The 12,875-nt window shown below is 37.8% G+C and overlaps 1 protein-coding gene across 1 annotated transcript in view; it reads right to left on the minus strand.

The window, feature by feature from the left end:
- Positions 1 to 722: 722 nt before the first annotated feature.
- The window catches only part of TMEM116 (transmembrane protein 116), a 48,064-nt gene continuing 35,911 nt past the window's right edge, over positions 723 to 12,875 (minus strand). Inside the window, exons 4-9 of the mRNA XM_006870507.1 lie at positions 11,106 to 11,155; positions 10,172 to 10,255; positions 9,699 to 9,837; positions 3,602 to 3,746; positions 1,957 to 2,030; positions 723 to 929 (exon numbers count right to left, since the gene is read on the minus strand). Of these exons, the coding sequence (XP_006870569.1) occupies positions 723 to 929; positions 1,957 to 2,030; positions 3,602 to 3,746; positions 9,699 to 9,837; positions 10,172 to 10,255; positions 11,106 to 11,155 (699 nt within the window). The remainder of the gene's footprint in view (positions 930 to 1,956; positions 2,031 to 3,601; positions 3,747 to 9,698; positions 9,838 to 10,171; positions 10,256 to 11,105; positions 11,156 to 12,875) is intronic.

Raw genomic sequence — 12,875 nt, forward strand, 5'->3', positions numbered from 1 at the left:
AAAAAAAAAAGATAATGGGAAAAAAACAAAATGGAATTTCTCCATGAATTTTTTTGAAGTCCCCTCGTGTAAGAGGCTAGGATATAGTGTGTTTGAGGAGGCGACTGTTACTTTTTGATAGCTGTTGTCCTTGCTTCTTCTCAGTTTCTGAAATGTTTTAAAGAACAGAAACCTACTACTTTCTATGTACAACCTCAAAGAGATAATAGCAGCAGTTTTCTATTGTTGTTAAGTGCATCAAGTTGGTTCAGACTCTTAGTGACCCTGTATAGGGTTTCCAAGGAGCAGCTGATGGGTTTGTACTGTCAACCCTGTGGTGAGCAGTGCAATACGCAACAGCAGGATCTGAGAAAGTTGCTAAATGTCTCCCCCTACAACCACAAAGAGCTTGAAAATGACACATATACAAAATTACTTGGAATTTATTTTTTCTTCAAGATATTTAAACAAATCTAGTATTCTTGAGGTAATCTGGGTCTAGCTATTAGATGAAAGGTGGCTTCATCTCTCTGAATAGAGGCTTTTAAGGACCACTAATGAGTCTGGAAGAACTGGCAAGATCCTTCCCAATTTATCCAGAATAGCTTACTGTATTCCCTTCCAGTTCCATAATTTAGGGTATGGTTATAATATAAAAGACTTACACGATATCTTTCTCCAATATTCTTCCCAATCCATTTGTGTGGAATAACTCTAGTTCCTGAATGCTCAGTATTAAAGTTTCAAAGAATAGCAGAGGTGCTGGTAGCACAAGCAAGGGTAGACTCTGATGGGCCTGGCCCTCTGCTATAGAATCTCTTCTGTGAGCATAATAATGGTGTCTGGGTGTCTGCATCACGTCGAGCCTCTTGCTTTAGATGGTGGAACTTGTGCTGTGTCCAGCCATACACTCCACAGTTGAGCAGGCCCTGGGATGCTGCTGTTAGAGCCTGAAGAAGATGAAGGAGTGATGGAGCTCATTCTTCAAGTATTCAGAGACCCAAGGAACAGTCCCGATTCCCTTTACTTACAAAGCATCATTGTATTTCCTCTATCCCAGAATTCAGATCAATCATCTATTTTTTATATATATTTCTAGATTTTCCTGAACTCACTCTTTACATTCTTTCTTGTCATGGATGACTGAGAGTTGGTCACCCCTCTCTTATCGACACGTTAGGGTTCCAAAGACCAGATCGTTATGTGGAAATGGAGTATAGCCACATGGGTCACAAAATGGAAGATGACTACATCATTATAAAACTGCCAGATTACATCATCACATAACTGCCAAATCACTGAGAATCATGGCCCAGCTAAGCTGATACACGGCTGTAACAGTCACAGCCAGTGTTATTCTCTTCTCCCCTTGAACCTTGGCATTCATTAGTGTCAGGCATGAGCTGTTAATGTGCAAAATAGAGAGTAGATTTTTCACTACTGTAATAAATGTGAGATGTTGGATAACAAGATAATCAATAAATGAGGAGTGGGTGTATATATATACACCATAAAATGGCCTCCATACTCCCTCCTCACTACTCCATATCCCAGGTCAAGTTTGAGAAAACTGTCCTGTGAGTCTTAACTCTGATAAAGGAAGAAAAGAGAAAAACATTCCATTTCCCCTATTCTGTAGCTAACTTATCCCATTCATTTCACAATGGATAAGAATGAATCCTGTCATTATTGGTAATTAAAAAAAAAAAAGAAGCCCTAGCAGGTCCTTACTTTTTGCTGCCAATCCTTTAGAAATATATCAATGAAATGAAGCTGACCAGATATAAGCTGTGGAATGTATGGCAGCACTCTAATAACAGCATCTATTTTTTCATCTGAAAGGAAAATTTCACATTTTTTCATAACAATGTAAACAATAAATTTTCTGTTTTGCAATGCAGAAATCTAATTGTACATACTGACTGAAAGAAGTATACGAGATAAGTAGATACAAATCCTACATGTTGAAGATGTTACCTGGAAAACATAGAGAACCATGTGAAGCTTGGTATCTTGTGGTCTGGTCACCTTTATAATCACCAGAATGACAGCTGTGAACACAAAAGCATAAATCTTGCTGTCAGTCCAAAACATACCATTTCTTAGTATACATGCCTAAGCATTACTGTGGAATGACACAGAACGAAAGCCATGAAGGGGCTTCAAAAAGTTCATGGAAAAATTCCATTATCTTTTTAAAAAAACTTTTTATTATGAAATGGGTGAAAGTTTACAGAGCATATCTGCTTTCCATTCAACAATTCATACACATTTTGTTTCATCTCATTGATTGCAATCTCTACAATTAACATCACTTATCCCACTTCCTCCTTTGTGTTACCTGTTGCCACTCCTCCTTTTGTCCTAAACCAGATTCTGAATGCTGTCCTTGGGTAAATACTACACTTTTGATTTCAAATGGTTGATTACTCTAACATGTGCATACTTTCCATATGTTATTATTCCCTTTGTAGATCTGTCCATGGGAAATTGTTGTGGTGCTATTGGATAAGCACTAGACTGCTAACCACAAGGTCGGCAGTTCAAACCCATCAGCTGCTCCTCAGAAACCCTATACAGGGTTGCTATGAGTCAGAGTTGACTTGACAGCACTTAACAACAATAATAATAGACCTGTCTATTGTATGTATGAAATTGAGCAATGGGGATGAGTTCATTTCCAGATCTGAAAGGGGACTAAGGGGGATAGACTCAGAAATTCTACCAATGTCTATCCCACTGGTAAACCTGGTCTTTTTTATGATTTTGAGTTTTGTTCCACATTTTTCTCCAGGACTCACAGGGACCCTGTATAGGACCGTCTAATGTGATCTCCTTAATAGGTGGCAGCTGGGCACCATGTAATTCTTCTAGTCTCAGGGGTACGGAGACTGATGTTCTCATGGTTTATTATCTTTTAATTCCATTTTTCTATGAACTTTTTGAAACCCCCTCTTTTATGCATTATGAAGACCAGCAAACTACAGGACATTGGACTGCAATTTTTTTTCCCTTATTGATTAAACTTTGAAGATTATTAGTGTAGTAAAGGAGCTCTGGTAGTGTAGTGGTTACGAATCAGGCTGCTAATCTCATGGTAAGCAGTTTGATACTACCAGCTGTTCCGTGGGAGAAAGATGAGGCTTTCTGCTCCCGTAAAGAATTACAGCCTTGGAAACCCTGTACAGGGTTGCTATGAGTCAGAACGGACTCCACGGCACATAACAACAACAACAACAATGGTGGAAAGACACATTATGGAAAGTTAATACTTTATACTACTTAGCATTTTAGAGTTTAACAAACTCTTTAATAAACATTAAATAATCTGATCCTCACTACAACCTAATGTACTAGAAGGGCAGGCATTAATATCTCTGCCTGTTTTGTCAGAATGCTTTTCTTCTCATATATCATGTTATATCTTCTGTCTAAATTACCCTGATCTAGTGAAAAAAGAAAAGAAAAAAAAAAAGAAATAGAAAATATCGGTGAGGTCAAAGTGAAGTTTACAAACTAGACAGGCACTTGTAATAATTTTTCTTTGTACTTCTATTTTGCCTTGCCAGAACCCAATAGTTGCCCACTTCTCTGCCCAGCTCTTCCCCCTTTAGATACCCACCTGGTCCCCAGCAGCAAAAGAAAGCCACTGGGTAGAAACGCACTCGCTGCTCCATAACGTGAATCACTGCCCATTGTTCACTTCCCAGTAAGCCAGTTGATTTTATGAACCTCTTATACAGTATCTGTGCTCGAATGAGTACGACCTAGGTGTAGCAGAAAGAGTTTGCCTCAGGCTTGATAAAACTTCCAAGCACCTTGTCCCTATCTATCACTTTAGAGAGATTATTCTCTTAGACTCTCACAGCAGAAAAGAATCATTCTCTTGTCTTCACCATCAGAGATCAGGCTTTGGTTGAAAGAAAATTATATTCAGAGAGAACTTTTAGTTGGCCAGGAAAATAGACAGATATATATTATTTGTCATATGTTCAATACTTGAACCTTACATCAACCCTCAGGCTTCCCCTCTACTGTGAATTCCTTCATGCCCATTCTTGTTGTTTTTGTTATGTACCACTGAGTCAATTCTGACTCAAATAGACCCTATGTAGGGTTTCAGAGATGTGGCTACCAGACATGTGCTTATCCTACAGCACCACAATAGGACTCACTTCCAGCCTACAGGTAAAAATTACAATATGCAAACCAAACCCAAACCCACTTTAAAAAAAAAAAAGAAAACTAATATATAATACGATCCTCTTTTAAGATATTTTATTAGAATTTGTGTTTTAAAATGTTCTATATCAACACCAAACAATAAATACTTTAGTACCATTGTTGTTGTTTTTAAGTGCTGTGAAGTCATTTCCAACTCATAGTGACCTTGTATAAGGTTTCCGAGGAACAGCTGGTGGGTTTGAACCGCTGATCTTGTGGTTCAAACCGACTTTGAGGTTCAGTGTTAATTCTCAGCTATGCGTGAAAAAAGAAGTTTAAAAAAGTCTCTTCTTGCCCTTAGGTGGTGAATACATTGTTTTTCTCTTCCATGCAGACGCTATCTGAATAAAATTTCACTAATGAAAGAAATATAAATCTCTTCAGAAGCCCAATAACTTTTACGCGTGGGTAATAATCTCCATAACAAATGTGACCAAATCTGAATCTTTCCCCTAATAATCCAGATTTGCTCTTTAAATAATAATCTAGTGACATAGTTAATTAAGCTCAGCCATGTAGTTTCCTTTCCCCACAGACATAAGAATCAAAAGGAGACTTGATCTCATTTAAAAATAGTTATGTCTGGTAGAATCAGTTTGCCAACTATTGATTTAAAAATAATTTAGATTCCTATTTCTGAAAGTGGACTCTTCTGATGCAAACAGGAATCTCATGGTACCAGGCTTTGGGATATCCCATCTCTCTTTTGTTGATTAGCTCCAAATATAAGCCATTTAAAATAAATCAGTTATTGTGCTCTCTTTATAAAGCTACTGACTGAGCTGAGCTAATGTCATACTCTGGAGTTCTGGTGTGGCGCTGTGGGTTAATGCGCCAGACTGCAAAACTGTTTGAACTGCAAGGTTGGCAGTTCAACCTCACCAGCTGCTCCTCGGAAACCCTACACAGGGTCGCTATGGGTTGGAACAGACTCAACGGCACTTAACAACAACAACAACAATGTCATACTCTGGTATGGTGCTTAGGATAACTATTGAACTACAAGGCTGGGGATTTAAACCCATCAACCACTTCTGGGAAAGCCGATACAGCATCACTATGTCAGTTTGCCGTACTTTGGTAGCATGTGTATTGCAGTGATCCTGAAGCGATGCAACTGGATGGCATATACTAGCAGGTTCACTCATGGTGGACAGGTTTCAGCAGAGCTTATAGACTAAGACAATTTATGAAGAGGGAGAGGTAGACTACTACCAAATGAAAATCTTACAAAATGCAGAAGAACATTGTCAGACATAGTGCCAGAACACAATCCCCTCAGGTTGGAAGGTGCTCAAAACACAAATGGGGAAGACAGTTGACCTTAACGACATAGATGAAGTTAAGCTTCATTTGCTGATGTGGCTCAACTCAGAATGAGAAGAAGTAGCTGCAAAAATCCATCAACAATCTGGAGTGTAGATATGAATCTAGGAAAATTGGAAGTTGTAAAAATGAAATGTAACACATACAAATTCATATTTTAGGCATGGTATTGGTATGGACTGGTATTGGCCATTTTGAATAGGACGATCATATGGTTTACTATGCTAGGAACAACAAATTGAAGAGGGATGGTATTTGCATTTATTATCAAAAAGAATATCTCAAGATTTATTTTGAAGCACAATGTTGTCTATGATAGGATAATTTCCATATGCCTACAAGGAAGAGGAGTTAATACCACTATTATTCAAATTTATGCACTAACCATTAAAGCCAGTAATGATGAAATTGAAGAATTCTACCAACTTCTTCAGTCTGAAATTGATCAGATCAAACATGCAATCAAAGTGTAGTGATAATTACTGGTTATTGGAAATGCTAAAGTTGTTAACAAAGAGGAAGAATCAGTAGTTGGAAAATACAGTTTTGGTGATAGACACAATGCTAGAGATTGCATGAAGAAACTTTACAAGACATTCTTGAAAATACCTTTTTTAAACAACATAAAAGACAAGTATACACATGGACCTCACCAGATGGAATACACAGGAATCAAATTGACCATATCTGTGGGTAAATGATGGAGAAGCTCAATACCAGTCAGCTAAAATAAGACTAAGGGTCAACTCTGCAACAGATTATCAATTTCTCATATGCAAGTTCAGGATGAAGCTAAAGAAACTTAAAATAAGCCCATGCTAGCCAAAATATGACCTTGAACATATCCCACCTGAATTTAAAGGCCATCTCAAGAACAGATATTGATGCATTAGATATGAGTGATTGAAGATCAGAAGAGTGTGGGGTGACATCAAGAACATCATACATGAAAAAAGCAAAAGGTCATTAAAAGACAGGAAACAAAGAAAAGACTAAGTGGATATCAGAAGAGACTCTGAAATTTGCTCTGGAGCTAATGCTACTAGAAGAAATAATGAAATAAAAGTGCTAAACAGAAAATTTCAGAGGGGCAGCAGCTCAAGAATACAAAGTCAAATATAATGAAATGTGCAAAGACCTGGAGTTAGAAAACTAAAAGGGAAGAACATACTCAGCATTTCTCAGGCTTGAAGAATAAAAAAAATCAAGTCCTGGGTTGCAATATTAAAGGATTCTATGGACAAAATATTGAATGATGCTGGAACTATCAAAAGAAGATGGAAGGAATACACAGAGTCACTGTACGCTAGTTAATATTCAATTGGTTAATGTCCTATCATTTAAAGAAGTACCATATAATCAAGAACTGATGGTGTTGAAGGAAGATGTCCAAGCAGCACTGAAGACATTAGAGAAAAATAAAACTGACGGAATGCAAATTGAATGTTTCAACAAAACAGATGCAGCGCTGCAGGAGTTCACTCATCTATGTTAAGAAATGTGGAAGCGTTATCTGCCCAATCTATTATGGGAAGATATCCATATCTCTGTGCATTCCAAAGAAAGGTGACTCAACAGAATGTGGAAACCATCCAACAATATCATTAATATCACATGCAACTAAAATTTTGCTGAAGACAATTCAAAAACAGTTGCAGGACTACATCAACAGGGAGCTGCCAGAAATTCAAGCCAGATTCAAAAAAGAATGTGGAATGAGGGATATTACTGCTGATGTCAGATGGATCTTAGCTGAAAGCAGGGAAAACCTAAAGATGTCTTGTTGTTGTTGTTAAGTGCCGTCGAGTCGGTTCCGACCCATAGCAACCCTGTATAGGGTTTCCGAGGGTGTAAATCTTTACGGGAGTAGAAAGCCTCATCTTTCTCCCACGGAGTGGCTGGTAGTTTCGAACCGCTGACCTTAAGGTTTGCAGCTTAATTTATAACCACTATGCTACCAGAGCTCCTGTCTATGTGTACTTTATTGACTATGCAAAGGCATTAGACTATGTGGACCATAACAAACTATGGCTAACATAACGAAGAATGGATATTCCAGAACACTGAATTGTGCTCATGAGGAACCAGTATATAGACCAAGAGGCAGTTGTTTGAACAGAACTAGGGGATAACGAATGGTTTAAAATCAGAAAAGGTGTGTGTCAGGGTTGTATCATTTCACCATACTTACTCAATTTGTATATTGAGCAAATAGTCCGAGAAGCTGGAGTATATCAAGAAGAATGTGGTATCAGGATTAGAAGAATCATTAACAACCTGTGATTACACAAATTACACACACAAACTTGCTTGCTTAAAGTGAAGAGGACTTAAAATACTTAACTGATGAAAGTCAGACTACAGCCTTCAATATGAATTGCAACTCAATCTCACAATTTAACCAATAAAAAGCATCATGATAAATGGAGAAATGACTGAAGTTGTTGACTACTTCAATTTGTTTGGATACACAATCAATATTCATGTAAGCAGCAATTAAGAAATCAAATGAGGCTGCTCCCCTTCTTTGCGTTCCTGACCCACCTTGCCCTGCTGTGCCACTGGCAGGATGGCCCACAAGCAGATCTACTTCTCCGACAAACACTTCGACGAGCACTATGAGTATCGGCATGTCATGTTACCCAGAGAGCTTTCCAAACAAGTACCCAAAACCCATCCAATGTCTAAAGATGAGTGGAGGAGACTAGGTGTTCAACAAAGTCTAGGTTGGGTGTACTACATGATTCATGAGCCAGAACCGCATATTCTTCTCTTTAGACGACCTCTTCCAAACGATCAACAAAAATGAAGCGTATCTGAGGATCACCAATGGAATAGTTTTCAAATTTAATGTATATGTGTATATAAGGTAGTATTCAGTGAATACTTGAAAAATGTACAAATAATTCATCCATACCTGTGCATGAGCTGTATTCTTCACAGCAACAGAGCTCAGTTAAATGCAACTACAAGTAGATTGCTTTAAGGTGTTTAAACTTTTCTTCTAGTCAGTTTTTCTCTTAAATGTAAGTGCCTCTTGAACTTTACCTGTTACTTTTGTTTAATAACGTTTTTATGTTGCATTTTGAAAAAAAAAAAAAGAAATCAAATGATATATTACATCAAGCAGACATGCTACAAAAGACCCTTTAAAGTGTTGAAGAGCAAAGGTTTCAGTTTATGGACTAAGATGCACCTGACCCAAGTCATGGTATTTTGAGTAGCTAAATGCTATTGAGTATGTTCTGACTCACAGTGACCCTGCATAGGGTTTCTAAGGAGTGGCTGGTGAGCTTGAACTACTTACTGACTTTGCGGTTCAAACCGACCTTATGGGTGAGTGCTTATCCTACAGTGTCACACCAGGATTCCAATAGCCTCATATGCAAGTGAAAATTGGACAGTGAATAAGGAAGACAGTAGAAGAATCAGTGTATGTGAATTATGGTGAAGAATATTCAAAGTACTATGGACTGCCAGAAGAACAATCAAATCTGTCTTGAAAGAACTAAAACCAGAATGTTCCTTAGAAGTCAAGAAGGCAGGACTTTGTCTCTCATGCTTCAGATATGTTATCAGGAGGGACCTGGAGAAGGACATCATACTTGTGAAAATGGAGACCCAGTGAAAAAGAGCAAGATCCCCAATCAGATGGATTGACATAGTGACAGCAACAATGGGCTCAAACATAACAATTGTGGGGATGGTGTAGGACTGGGCAGCATTTCATTCTGTTGCGCATAGGGTCACTATAAGTCAGAACTGACTTGACAGCACCTAACAACAACAACGACCTGTATCATTATTTGGAAAATTAAATCAAGGCACATGTCCTATATCCCAGTGTTACCACTGTGTATAAAGGCTGTACATGACATTTACTAATTGTCTGGCCTGGTCCTTTTTGGTGATCCACAGTAGCATGTATGAGTTCTAGAGTGAGCTTAATTCTCATATAATGAGCACAGGTTCTTCCTCTTACTTACTCTGAATTTGGGAAGTCAAAAAGATTGAGGTAGTAATTACATTGTCAAAATATGCTAGCCAATTCTTAGTTCTAGGACCCTAGGAAATCTATTTCTGGCCTATCCTTCCAAGTTATTCCAAGCTCTAGCAAAACTACTTCCCTCTTTCTCCCCTTTGCCAAGGTAGATAGGGTGACATCATACCACAATGGTAAGGAGGCTTAGTAGAAAGCTGACCAGGAAAATGGTGATCCCATAAAAATAAAGTATATTACACACAGATGTGTTGGGAGAAGGCAGGAGTTCAGCCATGGCTGATGGTGGTGAAAGCATCAGGATACACCTAGGAAGAGAATAAACGGACAGGAGTACAGCAACAGCTTTAAAACTAGAGAGATACCAATTCAGTGCAACAAAAGGTAATGAGTACGCCCTTTTACCTACCATTTTGCAAACCTTTGCCTATAACTTCTTGTTCCTTCCCACAGTCACATTATCCTCTAGTCATTTTGTGTTATATTTCTTCTTATGTGTTTTCAACCATGACAATACCTTACTCAACTGCTCATTTCAATACAAACACCTTGGTCAGAATGAATACAGAAAGTCTTTTCCAACTCTGTAAACAAGAATAGGTGTAGTCTACAAGGAAAAGGATGGATTTGGCCCTTACTTACCTGTGATTCTGGCTGAAGTTACGGAAACATTCACTGGTATTGCCCAGACAGAAAACAGGTATCATCAATAAGAGAGGTATCAGGCTGGGGAGGAAAAACAACCAAACTTGTCACCCTAACATCCAGACTTTTTCATGCCTTCATTTTTAGCAGGATATCAATTTCTGAAAATACACATACATTTAATTTCCTCATAAAAAGGATTACAAATTCCAGTTGTGGGGAAGTGAAATTAGAATGCATTTTATAGCAAGCTTAATGAACCCTAAACAGTTTCCTACATTGTTTCTGGAAGTTGTGTAGTCAGATCAAAATCCAAGTGGGTTAAAGTGAAAGAAAAATCTACTACTAAGGAGTTCTGTGCTCAGTTTGTTTCACTTTCTATGATGAGCTTCATTCTCATCAACCTCTTTCTAAGATGTTTTCCAAAGTATAACTTTATACAGCTAGCTATTAATCTAGCTAAATATAGCAGTTTCCTATAAGAGGAGAAGATGCATATATAACAGTTATAAATTCTAAAACCAACTCTGATTTAATGTGCCCAATACTCTAGGTGTAATCCAGTCCCTTTTTGGGCATATAACTGTAAGGGACTCAATGTTATAAAGATGGATGTGATCATAAAAGCCATCTTTTATAGCTACCTAGCTTTTCATGATTTGGAAAAGGATTTAAAGCTCTAAAGACTTAAAGAGATGTTTTAAGGTCACATAGAGTTGATGGCAAAATTGGGGCTAAAATACAAGTATGAAACATCAAACTTCATCCCTATCCCAGCTGGGAAAATGGGACCAATGGCCACATATTTGTTGCCTCTTATTCAAGAAGACCCTCCGTCTAGTAAGACATAGTTGTGATAGACATTTTCCCCAGCTGTACACCAGAATAATAAAAGTTTACATCTTGCGAGGAAGGAAACACAAAGGCTTACCTTGACATAATGATGGCCATCTGACCAACTTGACAAGTATAATCTATCACCTATGAAAAGCAAAAATGTGAGTAATGCCTCAAGACACTGCCAATTACATTACAATAAATAGCAAGTTACTACTCACAACTCGGTAAAAAGAATGTAAGAGTAGACTTGCTTTATTCAAACATTGTTTGCTATAAAGTTCAATGAAATAGTTCCTTAGCACTGGAAATAGCAGAATTTTATCTGTAAATGAAACACTTTAAATAAAACCACACCAAGAATAAAAGAGACACAGAAAGGCTACAAGGAGTTGCTTAATTCAAGATTTGAATGCCAGAGCAAACTATCTTAAGTAACGCAAATAAAAAATCATACAGTAACCCTCCATCCATGGTTCAGTCCTCTGTTCTTTCAGAGAGAGAGGTGTGGATTTTCTCAATCATAGGTGGAATGAAAGTCTGTTTATAAGATGACACACAGAAAGTTTAATAGGTCAGGATTAGTATAATAGGTCAACGTCAAGAAAGATTTTTGGATTAAGACCTGTTAGACTCTAGGAGAAAGAAGAGCATTTCAAAATTTTGCTTGTGTTAACCATTGTAAAATAACTTAGGGAAAAGATAGTTCCTAATTACTAGGAGTTTATGATGAAAGATTTGAACAGAACACCTTAAAGATAAAACAGAATTGAAAAAATTTTTTAATTTGTTTTTTTTTTAAAGTAGTTCCATATTCAGGAGTCCTGGTGTGGTGCTGTAGAACAATGCAGTAGACTGCAGGGTCGATTTGAACTGCAAGGTCGGAAGTTGAAACTTACCAGACACTCCTCAGAAACCCTTTACAGGGTTGCAAGGAGTCCGAACTGATTCGATGGCACTTAACAACACCAACAAAAATATATTCTGAAATGACACTGTGAGGGATCAATAAGCATTAAAGGAGTAATTAACCAATAATCATAGATTGATAATTGATCTGTCCTGACTAGTTTACATCAGGAATGTTGTTGTTGTTGTTAGGTGCCATTGAGTTGATAGTGACCCTATGCACAACAGAACAACACAATGCCCAGTTCTGGGCCAACCTCATAATCGATGCTACGTTTGAGCCTACTGAGGCTGCCATTGTGCCACTCCATCTCATTGGGGGTCTTCCTCTTTTTCTCCGACCCTCCACTTTACCAAACATGATATTCTTCTCCAATGACTGGTCCCTCCTGACAAAGTGTCTGAAGTATGAGAGATGAAGTCTGGCCATTCTGGCCTCCAAGGAGCACTCTGACACAGATCATTTTGTTCTTTTGGCAGCCCATGGTACTTTCAATATTCTCCAACACCATTAACTCAAATTCATTAATTCTTCTATGGTCTTTCTTATTCACTATCAGACTTTTACATACATATGATGTTATTGAAAATATCATGACTTGGGTCAGGTGCACTTTAGTACTCAAACTGACATCTTTGCTCTTCAACACTTTAAAGAGGTCTTGTGCAGCAGATTTGCCCAATGCAATATATCTTTTTTGTTTATTTGTTTGAAAATTTTATTGTGGAGAAATGGGTATAACAAAGTTTGTCAGTTTAACTTTTAATGATAAAAGGTAGGTAGAATTAGATGAATCAAAGGTAAACAGGACAACCCCCTTCCAAGACTAAGACTCAGTGGGAATACATGAGTACACATGCACTCTGACAGGTGACCATGTTTGTCACTGATAAAGGGAAGTAAGGGAAAAATAGCAATGAAGCAGCAAGCTAAGCCCTACAACTTTTAATAGAC

This window comes from Chrysochloris asiatica, unplaced genomic scaffold (genome assembly GCF_000296735.1).
Source record: "Chrysochloris asiatica unplaced genomic scaffold, ChrAsi1.0 scaffold00142, whole genome shotgun sequence".
Lineage (NCBI taxonomy): Eukaryota > Metazoa > Chordata > Mammalia > Afrosoricida > Chrysochloridae > Chrysochloris > Chrysochloris asiatica.